This window comes from Enhydra lutris, unplaced genomic scaffold (assembly GCF_002288905.1).
Source record: "Enhydra lutris kenyoni isolate GAN:26980312 unplaced genomic scaffold, ASM228890v2 scaffoldscaffold68, whole genome shotgun sequence".
NCBI classification, from domain to species: domain Eukaryota; kingdom Metazoa; phylum Chordata; class Mammalia; order Carnivora; family Mustelidae; genus Enhydra; species Enhydra lutris.
Window position 1 is genome coordinate 4748864 of NW_019154152.1, and position 23198 is coordinate 4772061.

The 23198-nt window shown below is 37.5% G+C and overlaps 1 protein-coding gene across 2 annotated transcripts in view; it reads right to left on the bottom strand.

Moving 5' to 3' along the window:
* Positions 1–23198, bottom strand: part of LOC111159419 (switching B-cell complex subunit SWAP70) — a 66557-nt gene that overhangs the window by 12232 nt on the left and 31127 nt on the right. The window contains exons 3-6 of one of the 2 annotated variants that reach the window (XM_022521867.1): positions 15920–16093; positions 4917–5144; positions 2502–2648; positions 1245–1353 (exon numbers count right to left, since the gene is read on the bottom strand). In XM_022521867.1, the coding sequence (XP_022377575.1) occupies positions 1245–1353; positions 2502–2648; positions 4917–5144; positions 15920–16093 (658 nt within the window). The remainder of the gene's footprint in view (positions 1–1244; positions 1354–2501; positions 2649–4916; positions 5145–15919; positions 16094–23198) is intronic. The other variant, XM_022521868.1, reaches the window with a different exon arrangement.

Genomic DNA, 23198 nt, shown 5'->3' on the forward strand with positions numbered 1-23198 from the left:
TCTCTTCCTACTTGTGATCTCTGTCTGTCAAATAAATAAAATAAAATATTAAAAAAAAAAAAAACCTTAAGAGGTAGGTACTATTTTTTTAAAAGATTTTATTTATTCAGACGAACCACGAGAGACTGTGGACTCTGAGGAACTGAGGGTTTGGGAGGGGAGGGGGTTGAGGGGTTGGGTGGGCCTGGTGGTGGGTATTGTGGAGGGCAGGTATTGCATGGAGTACTGGGTGTGGTGCATAAACAATGAATTCCGGAACACTGAAAAGAAATTAAAAAATAAAAATTTTTAAAAATTATGTATAACTTCACTTGAAACAACAAAGAAGACTTCTGTCAGTTAAAAAAAGAAAGATTTATTCATTTGAGAAACAGAGAGGTAGTGAGAGCATGAGCAGGGAGGAGAGGGAGAAGCAGGCTCCCCACTGAGCAAGGAGCCTGATGTGGGGCTCAATCCCAGGACCCTGAGATCATGACCTGAGCCAAAGACAGAAGCTTAACCAACTGAGCCACCCAGCTGCCCCAAGATGTAGGTACTATTATTATCCCCATTCTATGGAAAAGGAAAAACAGCTACAAAATTCATAATTCAAGTGACCTAGGAAAGAGGATTTAAACCTAGGTGCACTTGTCTCAAAATCTTAAGCCACATCAAAATGACCAAAATTTTCAGTATAATTATACTTATGTCCAAGGATATCATATTCAGAAGCTCCTTTCATGACTAAAAAAAAAAAATCTCATATGTAGTGTTTCATTCTTTATTAATTTTAGAATACTTTATAAGTTATTAAATCAAAAGTTTGTGTTCTTGAAATAATTATTTAAAACTAGTGATTTCTTATGAAAATAACAGATTTTTTTTTAAATAACAGATCTTAAAAATTACTGGAAATATTCAAAAGTGATTGCATTATTCCTCTTTTGTTTTCTGTTTATTAAAAATTCAAGATGGTCACTTCAAAATCCTTCTAGTCCTTAAAAGTAGAAGTTCTATTCTCTTTAAATAGTAAAAGTTAATAAAACCTAAAATACCCAGTCTATAATTTTCCCATAAGCTTATTATGCAAATGAAACTGATGAAAACTTTGGGAACTCTTCTCAATTTGTTTTTCTTTCAGCTACTATGCTGCAGGCAGAAAAGAGAACAATGAGAGAACAATGCTTTTAGCATCTTTAATGAGATTAAAATACAAAGTCAGAGCTCTCAAGTTATATCATGACAAATAATAAAAACTGTCTTACCCTGAATCCACTCCTGTTTCTTCTTCTTATCTGAGGCACTGATTTCAAAGGTCTTATCAAAACATTTTATGAGAAAAAGACATTTCTTCCCATCTTTGTCAGGCAAGGACTAACACAGAAAGCAAAATCGGTTTTTTAAAATTTTATTTTTAAGCATTTAAATTTAATCTCAATTATTTATAAAAATCCGGCTGAAATTCAACATCAATGAAAAATGTCTGTAAGAGCATATTTCTGATTTACAAAATGCTACTCTCTAGGCAACATTACCTATGGTAACAATGACCCCTGATTAGGACACTTGATCTGGACTGTGAGAACCAACCAACATCTGATAGGGACACCATGCTTTGGCTTTCTTAAGCACAGGGACTCTTATATGTGAGCACATCCCTTACAGGAACCTTGGAAGGTATATCCACATTGTTACAACAGGTACTGACCTAGTGCGCTACTAGACTACTAAGCCAGGGTGATTCCCATGTCCGCCTGATGCAGATCAGATCTTTGCACTTGGGCTGTTATTAAGAGCAAGCTGTAGCTCCTGTCCTATATCCGTAAGTAGACTGGTATGGCCTATGGTAAATCTTGTGAGTCTCCATGTTTAGCCGAATCTAAGAAGACCCCTTCGTGGATAGCGCACACCCTGGGGTATTAATATAGCTACACTATTTCATCTATCAAAATACACTGTCACTTATGAGCAAGATTTTAGGTAATTTAAATGTTCTTCATCAAATACAGATGTGATGATAGTTCAGATATAAATTAAAAACTCAAAATTTATGTTTCTTGAAGACTTCACTTCTTTACAGAATTAACAGCAATGAATAAGGTGTCCTGACTGAAAGTCACCTAAAATATTCAAAGATAATGCTTGTATTTTCTTTAATTTTATTTACTGTACTCAAAATGGCCCAGATTTCCTCATATATTCATGATTTCAAACACTGTCTTACTGAATATTTGCATTTTCTTTTTTATAACTCCATTTTATTCAATAAATGTTTCCTTAAATGTTCAAATAAATCTGATGTAATCCCTATACTTTATTCATGAGACAAAAAATAAATTCACATCACAAAAAATTTTTGTCAGGTTATCTTGGTTTTGGTTCAGAAAATCTGCAACTGTATGCCTATGCTATTTTCTAAGTATTAATTTTAAGATTATTTTAAGGTTCTATAATCTAGAAGCAAGATAAAAGACTTCAGCAGCAGGGGGCAGCATCAGAAAGAGGTAACAAGAGACTCATACCTCCACACAGCAGTTTTCATCCAAGAGAATGTCTCCTTTCTTATCTTTCAGATCCTCACTCACATAATAAGAAATTATGTTGGGTTTTAGTACAAACCAACGTTCAGTCCAGTTTTTCCGTTTATGGCCTTTTTTCATCATGTAACCCTACGAAAGATTAAATCTGGTATAAATGCCTGGCCTTTTATCTATTGGAGCCAATATCAGTGGTTCTTGACCTTTGTGGATCTGAACCCACTAAGGATCTATGAAGGCCGGGGGCACTAAATCCAGTCAAATACATGCATATGGAAGTTTACACAGAATTCTGGACATGCAGAGACAACAGTCCACCCCACTCCCCATCCTCCAGTGCTATATACATATAGCCTTAGAACTCCTGGTGCTAAAAGCATTGTGACTTTTTAAATTCTTTTTTTTTAAAGACAGAGATCAGCTTAAGCAGGCTCCACACCCACTATGGAGCCTGACATGGGTCTCAATCTCATGACCCTAAGATAATGATCTGAGCCAAAATCAAGAGTTGGATGCTTAACTAACTAAGCCATCCAGGTGCCCCTGGATAATAAAAAATTATATATAAACTTTTTATAGTGATTCTCAGTAAATTAAAATCTCCATCAATGAAAAGAGTAAACTTGGCCAAATATATCTTTCAACCAAAGGCACCAACCTAGCCTTCTACCGACCTCTCTCTCTCACTACTCTGGAGGAAGAACTCTGCTCCAGATGAACAGAAAAGGAATGAGCAGTTAGGATTCTGGCTTCTAAATGTGGCTTCTACACTCACACTTCATCTAGGCCTATACTTCCTTCCCAGATAGCAGTCACGAAGGTGCATAATTCATATTTTTACTTAAACAAAATGAGACATTATTATAGGTCAAGCCCTTTGGGGTTGTTTGAGAATAGCTGACCTTTTTTCTTTTTTTAAAGATTTATTTATTTATTTATTTGAGAAAGTGCTCATGTGCTCAAGGGGGAGGGCAGAGGGAGAGAGAATCCCAAGCAGACTCCCACGGAGCACAGAGCCTAGTGTAAGGCTCAATCTCACCACCTCAAGATCATGACCTGAGCCAAAACCAAGAGTGAAACACTTAACGGACTAAGCCACTCAGGAGCCCCCAGAATAGCTAACATTTAAGTATTAAATGTACAAGGGCTGATGGCCTATAGTAGACTATACGTTATCATTAAATATTTATTACCTTGCTGTATCATTTGGTTATTATGCCAAGTTCTAATCATATACTTGTTCAGTTTCCTAATCCTTGGACATTTAAGTAAAAGCTATCTCATACTGAAATTCACCTGTAGTCTGATTATCCTGCCATCCTGGTGGGCCTAGAACTTTTTGGACAGAGACCATGTCTCACACTTCTTTTTAGCACTAAAAACCTAGACAAATGAAACCTCAATTAATGTTTATTGATGGGAATCAATTAGGGAAAAAGAGCAAAGACAACAATATCACCTGCTGAATAAATAAAAGACCAAGGTAAAGAAATCCCAACTTGGAGTTATTATTCAGTATAATTAGATAATAATTAAGAAATCTGAAAGAGCCACTAAAAAATATATAATTATATAAATTCTATTAAACATTAAGCTTCCCATATGTGTATCAGATGCTATGCAGGTCATAATCTATAAAATAAATGCAATTTTGCTATATAAAGGTATTTCTCCTCAAAATAAGGGTATTTTTCCGATTTTATAAAATATACAATCATGGGCGCCTGGGTGGCTCATTGGGTTAACCCTCTGCCTTCGGCTCAGGTCATGATCTCAGGATCCTGGGATCGAGCCCCACATCGGGCTGTCTGCTCAGCAGGGAGCCTGCTCCCCCACCTCTCTGCCTGCCTCTCTGCCTACTTGTGACCTCTATCAAATAAATAAAATCTTTAAAATATATATATATATATATATAAAATCATATACATACGTTCATGAATAGACTCATATAAAGTAGTAAGTTCAATAACAAGGAAGGAATAAAGAAGAAAATAAAATTTACAGAAATCCCACAATCCAGATCACTTTTAACATTTTGGTGACCATCCAAGGGGTTGCAAGATACTTCCTGTTCAACAACCTGCTTTTTTCTCTGAACAATATGCCATAAGGATCTTTCAGATCAACAAATATGGCTGTACACATAACATTAAAGTACTTCAAAAATAGTAAGAAATGTGTTCACTTAACCAGTCCTTTCAAAATAGTAATTTCCTAATGCTTAAGCGTACTTTAAAACTGTATCAGTAATTTAAAAAAAAAAAAAAGCCTTATACAAGACTAGGAAAATAAGAAACTTTATTCCTGTTCTAATCAGTGTAAAAGTATAAATGACTTGTACTCGATGAAAATATCTTATTTCAAACATACATTCTAAAGGTGAGGAGACAGGACTCTTACCTGTTTCAACACATCTAATATAAGCTCATTAAAGACTTCATTAATCGCCATGGACACTGTCTGCCGATCCATGCCTTTGCTGAACTGTCCATTTCCAATAAGCTCAATCAGTTCCCACACAATAAGGCCATCTTTACTGTCATCAAAGTTGATTTTATAATGTTCAAATTGTTCTTGCTGCCAACCTCCTCCCATAGCTTCTGTAAGTTTCTTAAGCAGGTATTCAATCTGTACAAAGAAAAATGTAAAAGTATTAATTCCTAGTTTTAAAAAAAACTTTTAAACTTACATATATATCTGTGTTACTTACACTGATATGGTCAACTTAGGAAATGTTTTTTTCCAGTTACAAAAGCATATCTTTAAATAATCATGATATTAACATGGGGAAAGGTATGGATACACTGGTCTTATACTAACCTTATAGAACAAGTAAAGGTTTCAAAAACTGATAACCCTCTAAAAGTACAGTGTATCAGTATGCAAACTGCATACATACAGTACCATACACAAACTAACTGATGTGATTTTATTACTCTCTGTTGGATGAGTATTTCAATATACCAGAATACTGATTTTACTGAACTAATATGCAAGTACTAAATTAAATAAGCATTTCAAAGTAGAATGTACAAGTTAGTCCTCAATTTACAAATTTTCCACATAACCAATTATTTGAAAGTTATAATGCTTCCTCCCATTATAACATTGACAACGTCGGCAACAATGGCTGAACTTCTAGCCCACGCTGGAAAAGCTTATGAAATCCTGAAACACATACCTTTGTGTAGAAATACAGTAGAAAATATTGTTATTGAAGTAGCAGCAGATGAATAAAAGAGTGAGGCAGTAATACTCACTGAATGAAAAATTGGTATCTTATCTTCCAGAAAGCCTGGGTTTCACAGCGCTCTTGAATTCAACAGGTCCAAAAATAAACGAATGAATCACTTCTACCTTCCAAATGGCTTCCCCTTCTATTACTGATTTCATCTGGGAACACCACCATTCGTCCATGCCAATCCTTGTTCCCCACTCCTTTATATCAAAAATCAGTGATAATAACCTACTGCTTTTACTTCCCTAGATCAGTGTTTTTCAAACTGTACATTATAACCCAATATAAAATCGACGTATTAGGTAATAACCACCATTTTCCTTAATGGAATGAAAATATTTGAGTTCACCTATAATAAAGATAAATGTTTTGTGATAAGTTTGGCTTTGTGGTGTGTCTATGTATGCTGGGTCATGAAATAAAATACTTCTCTTCCTACGGATTACAGTCAAAAGAGAATGAAAAACGTTGTCCCAGCAGTTCTCAAATCCATCCCTTCCATCTGCCTTGGTTCAGCCTCCCAGTTGGTATCCTTGACTCCAGCATTGCTCCCTTGCATCTATACTGTTAGAGAGATTCTTCTAAAACACAAGCTGAGCCTGTCACCTCCCTCTTTAAATCCTGTCTTGGCTCTGTGTCACCTCAAAGATGAAGGCCAAGCTCTTCTGCATCCCTTGGTGAGCACGACCCTCCCAGCCCCACCCCGGCTTACTATCTGTCTCCAACATGTCTTCCCCCATGCCCAAGGCAGACTTTACACTTCACCATACACAGATCAGAGGTCTCGAGCTTATTATGTAAAGGGTTAGGTAGTAAATGTGTTAGGCTTTGTGCATCTCTATTATAATTTACTTTGTTTTGGTTGGTGTTGTTTTTTTTACACTTTAAAAATGTAAAAACTATTCTTAGCACATGGGCTATACAAAAATAGGCTATGGGCCAGATTTAGCAATGAGCCATAGTTTGCCAACACCTGCCATAGATTATAAAGAGTTTACCGACTTAACACACTTTTTTATGCTTCTACACCTTTCCCCATGCTGTCCTCTCTGTTTTGAATATCTCTCTTCATTTCTATATCCAGCTAACTGGTATTTGTTCAAAATCTGTATCATGTAGGATATTCCTACTTAAAGTGAGGTATGTGGAACAATGGCAACAGCACCACTTAGAAGCCTGTTAGAAGTGAAAAATCTTGGACCCTACCAAAGACGCAAAAATCAAAATCTGCATTATAACAAGAACCCCAGGTACTTCCCCATGCACACTGATGTTTGAGAAGCACTGCTCTAGCAAAACTGCTCTGACCAACCCTAATCCAGGTCAGGTGGTCTTCTATGTCACTGAACTTAGCATACTATACTGAAATCATCTCTTTTCTTCCTTACCATTTTCTGAATTCCTTATACAAGGGACCATGTCCCACCCATCTTTGAATCTCCAGAAATCAGCATCATACCTAGAATGTGGTAGAGCTCAATTAATGTTTATTAAACTGAAATAAACTAAGCTAAGCCTCAATTTTTCATCTATGAAATGGACATAGTAACACTTGTCATAAAGAACTACTATGGGGATAAAATGAGACAAGTACTAATTATTTTGTATAGTGTCTGACACAGTATGTACCCCATCAACATTACTTCCTTTTGCACTGAGTATTATTCAAGCATTTAAAATTACATTTTAGGGGACACCTGGGTGGCTCAGTCAGTTAAGTGGCTGCCTTCAGCTCAGGTCATGATCCCAGGGTCCTGGGATCAAGTCCCACATCAGGCTCCTTGCTCAGAGGCGAGCCTGCTTCTCCCTCTGCCTCTGCCTGCCAATCTGCCTACTTGTGCTCTCTCTCTGACAAATAAATAAATAAAATCTTTAAAAAAAATAAAACAAAATAAAATTACATTTTAGAAAGCATTTATGAAATAACATAAAGAAGAATGCAAAATTAAATTTACTTATAATTTCCACTGCATAAAGAGTCCACAAATATTTTGACAAATACTAGAGGAAAACATAGAAACAGTAAGTCTAATTTGTTACAGATAAGATTGTGAGTTAATTTTTCTTTCTTTTCTTTGCACTTCCTCTAATTTGGTTGTAATGATGTCTGTGAAATAATGTATTTTAGCAGAGAAAGAAGGCCAACAATAGGAAAAATGTGCTTGCAAAGAAATGTACATCCACAAAATATCACAGAGTCAAAAATATCAAGAGTTCTATGGATTTAATTTGATAGAATACTATAAATAAGTCCTCTGGTGTGGAAATGATCTTCTCTTCTAAATCTAGCATATGGTAGACAATCAACAATGTTTACTTGTTGGAGAAAAAACACACTTAGATCTTTCCTTTCTCTTGTTGGAAACAGATCATGTACTATTAAGCTTATCAGACGTTATTACTTTCCTGGCTTTTAAATAGAAGTATAGGGATGGGAGAGGGGGTCTGGCTATCTCAGTCCATAGAGCATGTGACTCCTGATTTCAGGTTGTGAGTTCAAGACCCACGTTGAGTAAAGCTTACTTTAAAAAAAAAAAAAAAAGTTCATTTGCACCTGGCCGGCACAGTTGGTGGAGCATACAACTCTTGATCTTGGGGTTTTTAGTTCAAGCCCCACGTTGGGTGTAGAGATTTCTTAAAAATAAAATCTTTTTAAAAAAAGAAGAAGTAGTAACAGGGATAGTCAGTGGAGGAGAGAGAAAAAAAAATGGTCAACAAGACAGAGAAAGAAGAGAGGAGGAGAGAATGGGGCAGAAAAGAAAAGGAAGAAAGACTATCGACAAGAAAAGATTAAAGAGAGACGAGAGAAAAAGTCAAAAAGGACATTAAGATAAATAAATGCCCAAAGTAAAATATCTTAGAGGCATTAAATTAACATGCACAGAACTTCAGTCTCCCTAACGCAGCACAAAGAAGGGCCCAGGCTGTCTGATCACATGTTTTAGTAGTAAAGCCAACAGAAGGTACGTACACGCATATGGTCACGTGTACACGCATGACAAAAAAATGATGCATCCGAATGACCGTTCATACTACAGTCAGGAAACAGCCTCAGCTTTTTCTCACATACCACTGTGAATACACCCAAGTCCCTCCCACTCCAAGCTTCAGTTCCTCTTGTATATGAAATGGTCTTTTATAATGTTAGTAACTCAGAGTGCCTATTAGTAGCAACCTCAGCTCCAGAGGCAGCCTACCAGGTTCCTCCTGAACCTTTCTGAAGGTGCATTCCCAAAGCCTTCGGAGTTTGTCATCAGCACCGAGCATCTGCCTAGACTGTCCCAGGCAAATTATCTAGATTCATTTCCTGCTGACTTTCAACGCAATCATATACTTATCATTAGCAAATAATTGAAGGACCTCTTAATTCATTATATTGGGACAGGGAGACAAACATTACCATTCTCAACTACTCAATTGTACTAAATAATAAATCACGTGCCACCGTGCTAGTATCAAGTGGCCTGCATCAATTCTAAGAGCTCATTCAGTTTCAGGAAGCAGCTTACTTCCTCCTTCCAAGCAAGTTTCACCAAAAATAACAAAGAATGAACTTTCAGGCTGCATGTGATTTTTGAGGCCTTTGGCTCCAAAAATTATTTTGTTAAAAGTTCTTTCCCTGTCATCATTAAAAACGGCCTCCATTGGCTTAACAACAACTCAGGTTTTATTTCACTAAGGGTCTCTAAAAACTATTTTAGGTTTGGTACTTAATTGCATCAAGACAATTCTTCCAAATAAGCCCATAACAGATACATCCTGTTTTGTTCTTGGCTCTGTGGAAAATGAATACTAATAAAAAAACTACCGACACACATTTCCAGGAATGTCATTTGACAAAAATTACAGAACCATCTTAAACGGGAACATACTGTATCTTGACTTCTACATGATTAACTCACTTAAATATTTAATATTTGACTATTTTATATATATATTTTAATATATATAAATATATATATTTAATATTTTTGACTATTTTAACACTACTTTCTAGGTGATGGGAAACAGAGTCAAAAGCAAACATTTATATAACTTATGTCATTCATATAACTACCACTGTTATTTATATCTTTTATAGCATTAATCGAAGCTAGAGAATAAAATCTTAGTTAAAAACATTCTAGACTTGAGGCACCTGGGTGGCTCAGTGGGTTGGGGCCTCTGCCTTCGGCTCAGGTCATGGTCTCAGGGTCCTGGGATCGAACCCCACGTCGGGCTCTCTGCTTGGTGGGGAACCTGCTTCCCTCTCTCTCTGCCTGCCTCTCTGACTACTTGTGATCTCTGTCTGTCAAATAAATAAATAAAATCTTTAAAAAAAAAAATTCTAGACCTAAACAAAATACAAATAATCATTATGATAGATGAATAACTAGAAACATAAAAATTACCTTAAATGTATAAAGCCTAAAAACTGTTGGTAAGATTACAAATTAAATTCATACATACACTCGTGACAAATTAAGACATTATATTCCAAATTTTGTTTTTAAAATATGCCTGTCTTTACATTAGATTTTATTAATGTAATAAAATCCAATAATTTTTAATTTTTATTAATTAAAATTAATAAATTTATTAACTAGTCTAAAACTAGTTCAAAGCATGTTTTTAAAAAATGTTACTAAAGTATTTAGGAAGGAAGCAAAACGTAACAGACAATAGCCACTTTTTTTACTTATTTATCTATCAGAGAGAGAGAGAGAGAGAGAGAGAGGGCGAGCGAGCAAGCACAAGCAGGGGAGTGATAGGCAGAAGGAGAACCAGACTCCCCACTGAGCAAGGAGCCTGATGTGGGACTTGATCCCACCACCCTGGGATCATGACCCCAGCCGAAGGCAGACGTGTTAAATAACCTAGCCACACAGACATCCCCAGACAATGGCCACCGTAAGAAATATTATGATTCAGTATTTTCCATAAAATAGTGTGACCTTGAGTTTATAGTGCTTGGTCCAAGGACAAGAGATGTGCTAAGAGCTTAATAAATACAAAGCTGTATTTTAAACTTCAGGAGGCTGGTTCAGCAACCAGACAAAGCAATTCCACATAAATCTCTCCCAATGATTCCTTCTTTCCCCACACAAGTACTCCAGGCCACAGAGAAATTCTAGATCTAGGCAGAAATGCTGAGAAGAGTTAAGGATGTCAAAACAGAGTAAGTCCAAATAGTATCACTGACAAGGTATGCTGCCTGCCTATTCTAAACAAGTCAAAGAGAGGTTATTCCCTTTTCAACTGAGATTAATTTGTTTAGAAAGAGGAACAGAGGGGAAAAAAATCTAAACATTCTAACAGCTTGTTTTTTTCCCTAAATGAATAAAGTAATATATAAATCTAATTTAAACAAATAAAAAATATTTTATATAAATAAATACTAGATAGCATCTGGTAAAAATAAGAAAAGAAGAAAAGAAAAGACAAAAGAAAAGAAAGGAAAGGAAAAGAAAGAAAAAGGAGCAAATACGTTACTATCAGCCCACAAAGATAAAGTAAGAGACCCACACCACCTCCAGTGCCAAAGAAAACACAAACAAATATAGAACATAGAGTAACTACAAAATGTCTTAAAAGACAATACTGGAAGTTTATTAGCATAATTCTTTCAAGCAACAGCTAGGTTTTTAAAATGCCATCGGTACATCTTTTCAACACCTATCAACATTCCATCCCCTTCTATATGTCTCTGTATTAAGCTAGACAATTTTGGTGTGCAAGACTCTACAGCACATTTTATTCCCTATATCTCCTTTACCATACATGCACTATTACATCATTATTGTTACTAACACTAAGAAACTGTTCCCACCACTACAGTAAAACTGTGTTCTACCTGATTACCAATGACCACCTAATCAGTAAATCCAAAGGCAACTTCTTACTCATCACCCTCTAATTTTTCTGTTAACATCTAATGCCAGTAACTACTTTCCTGCTTCTTAGAACTTTTTCTTTCTTTGGCATCCATGACTCAACACGCTCCCAGTTCTCCTCCCACCTTATAGACTATTCAATTCAGCTTCCTGTATCAAATCTACTTCCTCTTCCTGCTACAAACAGTCCCAAAGTTCTGTCCTCAGCCCTCACTTCTCCCACAACAGTTTCTTCTTTCCTGATCTAATCTACTTCCATGGCTTCCCAATCTCTGTCTAAAGTCCGGGCCTGGGGCGCCTGGGTGGCTCAGTGGGTTAAAGCCTGTCTTCAACTCGGGTCATGATCCCAGGGTCCTGGGATCAAGCCCCACATCGGGCTCTCTGCTCAGCAGGGAGCCTGCTTCTTCCTCTCTCTCTCTCTCTCTCTCTCTCTCTCTCTCTCTCTGCCTACCTCTCTGCCCACTTGTGATCTCTGTCTGTCAAATAAATAAATAAAATCTTTAAAAAAAAAAAAGTCCGGGCCTCTCACAAGCCCTAGAAGTCCACTTCCAGTTGAATACAGGACAGCTCCACAAATATGTTCCACCTAAAATACCAATATACCCAACCCATCATCAGATACCATATCCCCAATTTATTCATAATCCAGTCATTCATTCATACACACACACACGCGTGCGCACACACACACACACACATTTAGTGAGCACTTATCATGGGGCTAGACAGTATGCTAAATGCTTCACATCATCAAATATTTTAGTCCTCACAAGAGTCCAATAAATGGAACAGTTTTCCCCATTTTACAGATGGGGAAACCCAAAGAGCTTAAGTAATCTCTTCAAGGTCACATAGTTAAAAAGTGGTAGAACTGGGATTTAAACCAGGCAATCTGATTTCAAAGCTCATGCTTTTTTTTTTTTTTTTTTTTTAAAATTTTTTTTTTTTTTTTTTTGGACAGATGGAGATCACAAATAGGCAGAGAAGCAGGCAGAGAGAGAGGAGGAAGCAGGCTTCCTGCTGAGCAGAGAGCCCAATGCGGGCTCAATCCCAGGACCCTGGGATCATGACCTGAGCTGAAGGCAGAGGCTTTAACCCACTGAGCCACCCAGGCGCCCCTCAAAGATCATGCTTTAAACAACCACACTATATTACCTTCTGATTGTCAAGGCCTGAAATTTATCCATAGTCCTACACAGCCAGGCACTATGAACTTCGTCCTGTCACCTCCAAATCTCTCCCATCTGACCTTTTCCACTCCCACTGACATTACCATACTTCAGTCCTCAAATATCAGTTACCTTCTCTCAACTTCCCATCTCCTTTCTCTCCGTATTTCATTTATTTACTCGTCACTCTCTTGTTTAAAAATCATCAGTGGCTCAGAGTTCCCCACTGCCTACAGGATAAAGTTAGAACTCTTCCTAGCCTCATCTAGTACCACTCCTCTTCATAGCCATCATGTTCCAGTTAGAAAAGGCATGTGTCATTCTTTTTGACTGCCTAGCATCTAATCCCCTTCTTATGTCTAGGCAATTCCCTACTACCCAATATAGAAGCTAAAAATCCAAATGGATCTTTTACAGGCCTGCTTTGCAGCTATCTCATGGTACCTGACACAGGCCATACCAATCAAATGTGTTATCCCAACTGAACTGGAAAGTGGGCACAGAGAATTCTCTCTGGTAGCAAGAACAACTGCAGGAAGACTGGAGTCCTGGGCCACAAAAAGTGTGCAGGGCCAGAGCTGTCCCACAGCACAAGTACAGTCCCCACCCTCTGGAGGCAGCAGCGTTTTCCTTGTGATTCCTCACTGGAGTGACAAGTATGGATCCAGACTGATAGCATTCAAACCTGGTTTCTCAGCCATCATGACCACTCTGTGAGCTACCCAATATCCTTTCTGGCATCACTCAGTCCGTCCAGCTGTTTCTCAGTAAGCTTCCTGACTAGCTCTTCAGACAAGTGGAATACCTCACTCACCTCAAAACATGCTCTTTGCTTTCCTGACTCACATGACCTTGCCCCCTGTTTCTTCCACCCAGAATTCTTCTCCATGAGTCAAAATTCTTCCTATCTTTTAAGGCCCGGCACAAGTGCTACTTTCGCCATAAACATAAAAGCAAACATTTAATGACCACTTTCCAAAGGCCAGGCATTCTCCTTGTCCAATCTTCACAAGAACAGTAGGAGACAGATACTAGCATTAACCCTATTTTATAGCTGAAACTACAGCAAAAACAAACAATGTATATCACCCAAAGTCAAATGGCTAGTGAACAGTGATAGAGCTACAATTCACATCCAGGAAATCTGACTGCAGACCTCTGCCCTTAACCAGGGAACGGCAAATGATAGCCACGGATCAACTCTAGTCCATCAGCCAAACCTGGCTTATGGCATGTCTGTATACATCCAAGACCTAAGAACAGTTTCTGCATTTTCAAGTGGTTGGAGGGAAAAAAAAAAAAAAAAAAAAGAATAATGTTTCATGATGCATGAATATTATGTAAAATTCACAAATTCACATTTCAAAGTCCGTGTTACTAAAGCACAGCAACATAAGGTCTATGGCTGCTTTCTTACCATAACAGCAGATTTAAGTAGCTGCAACAGAGACAGTATGGCCCAAAAGGGCACAAAGCCTCAAATACTTATTGTCTGGTCCTTTATGGAAAAAAAGTTTAAGACTCTACTTTTGCCCATTCGATTACATTGCCTCTTACAAAGCTTTCCTTCCTTACTTCCCCACGCTGGAAATAAATCTTTCCCTTCTCTGTATTTGCATGGCCTTTGCACCTCTCTTATAACAGGCAGCCTATTTTGCTTCGAATTACACTTGACTTACTTTTTTCTTTGAGCAGACTACAAATTCCTTGAAGGCAGGAAGTAATCTTTTTCACTCTGCATTCCTCTTGGCACCTTGCTTATTGTTGGCGGTCAAGAAATGCTGGCTAACTTTAAATAAAGTACTGCAGTATGAACTTTTAAACAGATTTTCCTAACACAAATATGAATCACAGAAATCACAGACTCTGAATTGACAGGATGGGTAACAAGAGGTCCCCTCAATCACTGCTGGTAGGTGTATAAATTGGTACAGACTTTCTGACAGGCAATACTGCCTGTTCAGCAAATACCTTGAAAGTGTGTTTTTTAGAAGTCAGAATTCCACTGCTGGAAATTTGTCCTAAGGAAATAAGCAGCCTAGTATGCAAACATGCAACAACAGTAGTCCCAGCAGCTGACGCATTTACTGAGTACATCCTACATGCCATGTACTGAGCCAAGTCCTTTAAATGCAGAACCTCCTAACCCTTAAACACTGTGATGAGCCCTATTTTATAGGTGAGTAAATTAGAACTCAAGAGGTGAAATAATTTGTCAAAAGTTAAGGAATGGGGCGCCTGAGTGGCTCAATGGTTTAAAGCCTCTGCCTTCGGCTCAGGTCATGATCCCATGGTCCTGGGATTGAGCCCCACATTGGGCTCTCTGCTCAGCGGGAAGCCTGCTTCCACCTCTCTCTCTCTGCCTACCTCTCTGCCTACTTGTGATCTCTGTCAAACAAATAAATAAAAAATCTTAAAAAAAAAAGTTAAGGAATGACAGATTTCTTTTAAGGGGAGCACTACAGCTGATTGTAATTCTGTGAATTAGTCTTTTCTATACTTACTACTATAATAAGAATGCATTACATATGTAAATTTTTAAGGCAGTAAGATAGCACAGAAACCCTCCTCCTGTCTTTTTTTTTTACTTTGGAAGCTCAGGGAAAGTAAGTCAAAACAGAATAAGCAAATGCCCTTTTTCATTTACTTTGGAAAGCACAATAAAAAGTCACCATTCTGGACTTTGAAATGAGGATAGTATTTCCTCACACGAAAATGCCTTGAGAATAACACTGTGGAGTCTATGCTTTCCATACAGCATCACTCAGCCAATTTTGCCCTGCTCTCCTAAAATGCCATACTGGTTTTGCCAATATGTAAGTAGACAGAAAATTATGTTGTAACTTGTACTGAAGAAAGACTCTGGATAGGAAGACGGAGTCATCCATAATTATAGCAATTTAGAGAGGAAAAGTCCCACCCTGTCTGCAAATCTCCAGGATATGACATGACCCCAAATCACTGAGTTTTGGACTTTTTTGGACTCGGGCTGTTTTGCCTCTGATCCAAAAACACTAGTCCCGGATCTCCTTCTATATCTACACTGAATTAGCACAATACTTCCATGCTAGATCTATTAAGTGCTATGATGACCACATAAGACTCTCCCAGAGCACACCTTACCTCTTCTGGCACAATAATTAATGGATACTTGTCCTCAGATAAAAAGTTGAAAATAACCCATATTTTAAATGCATCTTCTTCTGTAATGAGCAGGGGACTCTTGGTGAGGTTCTTTTTGACACAAAGGGTCCAACACATCCTATTGAATTCAATCTTGTCAAAGTTGTCTTGGACCTAAAAAAGAATGAGTTAAAATTTCAGTGAAAAAATTCCAATGAGTGAGGAAATATTCCAAAATATGCAGGATATAAGCCAAGTAGAACAGATACAGGTTTCCATTTTAACCAATCCAATTAACCAATAAGCATTTTCTAAGTACTTGCTTGTGTAACACACTTTCAAAAGCCCAATTAAGAATGTTATATTTAGAGGGACAGTAAAGTAACATCTACCTGTCCAAATCACTCACTTGGCACATAAAATACTAGCTTGTTGAATAGTTATTTTTTCGCATGTACACATTCTCTTCTAAATAAAACTACCAACCCTGGTACAGAGGAGTAGAGAATGTCAATTACTCAGTATGAGCCATATGCAAATATCTCATCTCTACCTGTACAATCAAAGAAGACAATTTCTTTTTGGGGGAAAGGGAAGCTTTAATTGAAATTCTAAATTCTATTCTAATTCTAAAAATTTTGAATTTCTAAATTGAAATTCTAAAATGACAGCCCTGCCATACAGTCATTCAATCATGCATTCGATATTCCCTCAGCATCTACCATGAGCCAAGTACTATGCTATAAATTAAGGATGTAAAGATTAAGAACTGGTCTCTGCTCATAAAATATTCAGTTTATTAGGGAAAATAGATATGCAGCAGACAAATTCTAATATAATACCATGTATAATGCACTAGTTTTTCACTCATTCAACAGATAAGATTTAGATAGTAATTATTATTTGCTAGGGATAATGCAAAGATAATTAATATAATACTAGCCCATGTCTCCAAGTAATGTCAAGACAATTACAATATAGTGTGGTAAGTACTATAATAGAGGTAAGCAGAGGGTTCTGTGGGAACACTGAGAAACTAATCTAATCTTAAGAACTGGGGGAAGATTTGCAGAAAAAGTGACATGACAACAGAGTAGAGTCCTAAAGGATCATTAAATATCAAACAGTTTATAGTCACTATGGAAAACAGAATGGAGGATCCTCAAAATAATATTTTTAAAAATGCCATATGACCCAGCAATTCCACTTCTGGGAATGTATCCAAAGGTAACAAAAATGCTAACTCAAAAAAATATCTGCATCCCCATGTTCCTAGCAGCATTATTTACAATAACTAAGACATGGAAAAACCTAAATGTTCATCGATAGATGAATGGATAGAGAAGTTGTGCTGTATCTCAATCCCAGGACCCGATCAGGACCTGAACAGAAATCAAGAATCAGACACTTAACTGACTGAGCCACCCAAGTGCCCCTTACAATCTACATTTAAAATCCATATCCATAAGGAAAATGTACTAGAGAAGGCAGAATGGGTGGCAGGACAATATGAACAAAGCATTTCTTTTTGGAAAGAGAGAAACAAAGTGCTATGTGTACCGTAAGGAAGAAGTCACTAACTGACAGCAGTGAGAAATTTCTCTTGATCTCTACCTAGAATTTGTGGTGGGCACACCAGTTCCCCAGGAGTACGAAGATATCCTTTATGCTCTGTTTTCAGTATCCTGTCTCAGTCTGGCACCATTTCCCACACCCCAATTGTACACAATTGATCTCACGAAGGGAAAGCAGTAGATGCTGCCTCAGCTTGTTTTTCTTTTCTTTTTTTCTTTAACACCATTTATGAAGACTTTTAGTGTGTATGTTTGGCATTTTATATGCAGTTTCTGACTTAAACTTTATAGTAACCATGTAAGGCCAAATATTGCCCCTATTTTACATATCAGGAAGTAGAGGTTAAGAAAAATTGAGTACTTTTACCAAGTTCACATGGCTTGTAAATCTGAGGAAACAAAAGTTCAGAAAAACTGCATACCAAGTTCACATGGTTGGTAAATATAAAAACTAGAGCTTAAATCAAAGCTCAAATTCTGTATCTTTCCACTATGCTAAACTGCTTACAAAACTCAGTAGATGGAGGACCTCTATGTGATAGAAGACATCTCTACAGGACTTGTTTCACAGGTCACCACCATCAATTCTATCCACCTGCACCCCTAAAAAAACTTTGTGGAAATCACATGTATACTAACGCATGTAGCCTTACCCTGAAGAATAAGAAGTGATTCTACGTGTATTATCTGATGAATTATAGGGTTCCTGAGGGGGAGTGGCTAGACTTATGGCTAGAAAAGCAAACAAACCAAATCACAAACAGCTTTGTAATTTTAAGAAACAGACAATAAGAAATAATTGAAGGGTTTTAGAGCAGAGAATGAGAACAGGTCATCAGGTGCCCTGATTACTACTTTGCAGAAAGATGATATTTGAGGCAGACCTTGAAGTATATGAAGAGTGCAAGGGAAAGTATTACAAAAGACAGAAAAGGAAGTGGCATGAGCAAAGGTATGGCAGAAACATCACACCAACCAAGTTTAGGGAATAGTCACAGGATGGAAGGAAAGATAAAGTTTTCAATTATGAGCATATTCAACCTGAAGGTCTGGTAAGATATTTAGATGGAAGTGTCCAAAGACAAACAAAGTGAAATGTAGCCTAAGAGGAGAAGCAGATCTGTGAATCAACTGTATGCTGTTGACAACAGAAGCCATGATAGTCAATGAGATCAATGACACAATACGTAAATCGAGAAAAGAGATGGGATCAAAAAACAAAACCTCAGGGCATATAGACATTTACGAAGCAAGAGGAGGAAGAGGAATTATGATGACCGAAAGAACAATCAAAGTGGTAGAAGAATCACAAAGATATGAAAATTGAGTGAGGAAACAGTTAAAGTTTGATCAATAGTGCCAAATACTACAGAGATTAAAAAGGAGTTGTTTGAGAAAAGACCACTGGTTTTGCAACTTAGTGCTTACTAGTTACCTTCAAGATAGCCAAGAAGTTTGGGTAAAAATCAGATTGCAACGACGTCAGAAACCAAGCAAATTCTCCATAAATTTTCCCAGGAAATAAATAGTGGCTTTTTGATCCAAATCCACCATATAACTTAATTTTAATAAATTGTCTGTTTGGCTCATTCTTTTCTCTAAAATTTAATGCACTATTCTTTAGTTTAATCATGCTCAAGAATAAAAACATACTAAATAAAGGCATTTACGTATTTTTTAAAAGTACAAAATGAGATCATGTATGAAAAGCCCATGGCTAACATCATACACAACAGTGGAAAACTAAGTTTTTCCTCTAGGATCAGGAACAAGGCAAGGATGCCCACTCTCACCACTTGTATTCAACATAATACTGAAAGTCCTAGCCAGAGCAATTAGGCAGGCAGTCAGGCAGGCAAGAAGGGAAAGAAAAGGGAAAGAAGAAAGAAGAAAAAAAGAAAAAGGAAAGACAAGACATAACAAGACAGAGGGAGGGAGGGAGGAATGAAGGAAGAGAGGAAGAAAGGGCATCCAAATTAGAAAGGAAGAAGTAAAATTACCTGTTTGCAGATAACGTGCTCTTTCTTATATGTAGAAAACTCTAAAGATTCCACAAAGAAAACTTGTGAGAACTAATAAACAAATCTGGCAAAGGTGCAGGATACAAATCAACACTTAAAAATCAGTTCTGTTTCTAGACACTAACAATAAACAATCTAAAAAAGAAATTTTAAAAATCCCATTTAGCATAGTATCAAAAAGAATACAATACTTAGGAAAAACTTAACCAAGAAGGCAGAAGATTTGTACATTGAAAACTACAAAATGTTACTGAAAGAAATTAAGGGTGACATAAATAAATGGAAAGACCTCCCATGTTCATGGATTGGAAGACTTGCTATTGCTAAAATGTTCACACTACCCAAAGCAATTTACAGATTCAATGTAATCCCTATCAAAATCCCAATGGCATTTTTTTTCCAGAAACAGAAAACATCATGCTGAAATTCACACAGAATCTCAAAGGACCATGAATAGCCAAAATAATCTTAAGAACTTAGAACAAAAGTGGAGACCTTATACTTATACAAAATATATCACAGCTACAGTAATCAAAATAGTATGGTACTAGCATAAGGAGAGACATATAGACCAGTAAAACAGAGCCCAGAAATAAATTCTCATGTATGTAGTCAAATGATCTTTAACAAGGATGCCAAGAATATACAACGAGGAAAATAAAGTCTCTTCAACAAGTGGTGCTAGGAAAACTAAGTATCCATATGCAGCAGAATAAAATGGGTCCTTATCTTACACCATATACAAAAATTAATGCAAAATGGAGTAAAAATCTAAATGTAAGACCTGAAACTAGAAAACTCCTACAAGAAAACAGAGGGGAAGAGCTTCACGACACTGAAATGGGCAATGATTTCTTGGATATGACAATTATAGCAAAGGCAACAAAAGCAAAAAAAAACAACTAAGACTACATCAAACTTTTAAAACTTCTGCACAAAATTAAAGTAAAAAATAGATTACTTTAATTGGCTCTATTGTTGCCCAATGGTGAACCAGTCCTTGCCCATCACAGAAATTACACTCCAGGAGGAGGGGTATCAGTATCGAACAATACAGCAATAACCTAACCATCTACATGATGAAAACTCTGGTAAATGCTACAAAGGGAAAACACAGGAGAGTGTAAGAACACTTTATAAGACAGCAAGTTAGCTCTGGGAAGGGCAGTGTGCTACCTGGAGAAACCTCCCTGAGGAAGTAACAATCAAGTTGAGACCTACAGGATGAACAGGAATTAGATGCATTTTAAGGGTGGAGGAAGCCTTACAACAGAGGAAGTGACATGTCTGAAGGCTCTGTGGCAGGAAGGGTCTTGGTAATATGAGGAACAGAGAGAAGACCAACATAATTGCACTGAAGTGCATGAGAAGGGGAGAGGAAGAAAAGGAGGCTGGAGAAGGCAGCAGAGGCCAAATCAAACAGGCCCTGCATGCCATGATAAGGATGTTGGGCTTCACCTAAAAAACACAAGCCATTGAAGGATACGGGCTCAATACTTAATGCTTGCTAGATTAAAATAAATCTACACACTGAGAAGATTTCAAGGTCTGTTCTAACTATAAAAGAAATCTATGATTCCATACTCCATCTTATCTAAGATTACAAACTGCTCCAAAATCCCAGTTTGCATCACACATAATCGAAAGTCTCATATCTTTTAAAAAACTGATAACGGCTGCCAGTGGTTTCAAGGTATCCAAATGGAAGATAATATCCTAGAAAGAAATGTATAGAGTTGTTCTCATTTTCAACATATTTCCTTCTCACTAAAATCCATACAAGATAGCAATGCTATTTATAGACCTCAATTCTAACTAAAGGACTTAAAGTAGTTACAAAACTAAACACACATGTTCTCTAAACTAGAATTTTCATCCAAACCAGCTCAAGACTAAAGTTCCTGTGGCACAGACACAGTCCTCAGAAGATAGGGAAATTGGCCAGTTTGATGCTTTGGAAATTGATTGTAGAATTTGTTTTCTCAGAAAGTATTCATACTCTCCCGGAGAGCCTGGGTGGTTCAGTGGGTTAAAGCTTCTGCCTTTGGCTCGGGTCATGATCCCAGGGTCCTGGGATCAAGCCCCACATTGGGCTCTCTTCTCAGCAGGGAGCCTGCATCCCCCTCTCTCTCTGCTGCCTCTCTGCCTACTTGTAATCTCTCTCTCTCTGTCAAATAAATAAATAAAATCTTAAAAAAAAAAAGTATTCACACTCTCCCATCAGTAATTATACTTCAAATAATCTATCCTAAAAAGAGAATCAGAGTCAGATAATGATTTACTTAGAATAGTCACTATTGTTTATAAGAGTAGTGGAAAAAAATAAAATATAAGCCCACCAAAAATGGCATAGTTACAAAGCCACAGGACAAAATTATCATATAGTCATTGAATACCACTTAGAAGCTGGGTGACCTGAGGCAAGTAATGTAACCCAAAGCCCAGTTTCTTTGTCTTTAAAATGGTAGTGATGATGGTACTTAACCCATGGAGCTGATATAAAGAATTAATCAGAACACTTGTTTAAAATATTTAGCAGAGGGGCGCCTGGGTGGTTCAGTCAGTTAAGCATCCATTTTTTTTTTTTTTAATTTTTTTAAGTTTCTTTTCTGTGTTCAAGAATTCATTGTTTATGCACCACACCCAGTACTCCATGCAATACGTGCCCTCCACAATACCCACAGCCAGGCTCACCCAACCTCCCACGCCCCGCCCCTCCAAAACCCTCAGTTAGCTCCTCAGGGTCCATAGTCTCTCATGGCTCGTCTCCCCCTCCGATTTCTCCCAACACCCTTCTCTCCAACTCCCCATGTCCTCTGTGTTATTCCTTATGCTCCAGAAGTTAAGTGAAACCATATGATAATTGACTCTCTCTGCTTGACTCATTTCACTCAGCATAATCTCCTCCAGTCCCGTCCACGTTGATATAAAAGTTGGGTATTCATCCTTTCTGATGGAGGCGTAATATTCCATTGTATATATGGACCATATCTTCTTTATCCATCTGTTCATTGAAGGGCATCTTGGTTCTTTCCACAGTTTGGTGACTGTGGCCATTGCTGCTATGAACATTGGGGTACAGATTGCCCTTCTTTTCACTACATCTGTATCTTTGGGGTAAATACCCAGTAGGCAATTGCAAGGTCATAGGGAAGCTCTTGATCCTTGATTTCAGCTCAGGTCATAAGATTGAGCTCCATCTGCAGGGAGTCGGCTTAAGACTCTCTCTCTATCTCTCTGAGGTACCATTACATGCTACAATGTAGATGAATTTTGAAGACATGCCAAATGAAAGAAGGCAGACACAAAAGGCCTCATATTTATGAGTCCAGAATAGGCAAATCTATAGAAATAGAAAATAGATTAGTGGTTTCTTAGGAGTGTGGGGAAGGAGAGAGTGAGTCCTAATGGATACAGTTTTTTTGAAGGAAGGTAAAGAAAATATTCTAAAATTTTCTAAAATTGACTATGGTGATGTCTGCACCATACAGATGTAGATGACTACACTACACTACACTACACTACACTACACTAGATGGCTCAGTATGTTAAGCATCAGACTCTTGGCTTCAGCTCAGGCCATTTGATCTCAGAGTCCTGGGATTGAGCCATGTCAAGCTCCCCACTCGGCAGGAGTCTACCTGTCTACCTCTCTCCCTCCCCCTGCTCACACTCGTGCTTTCT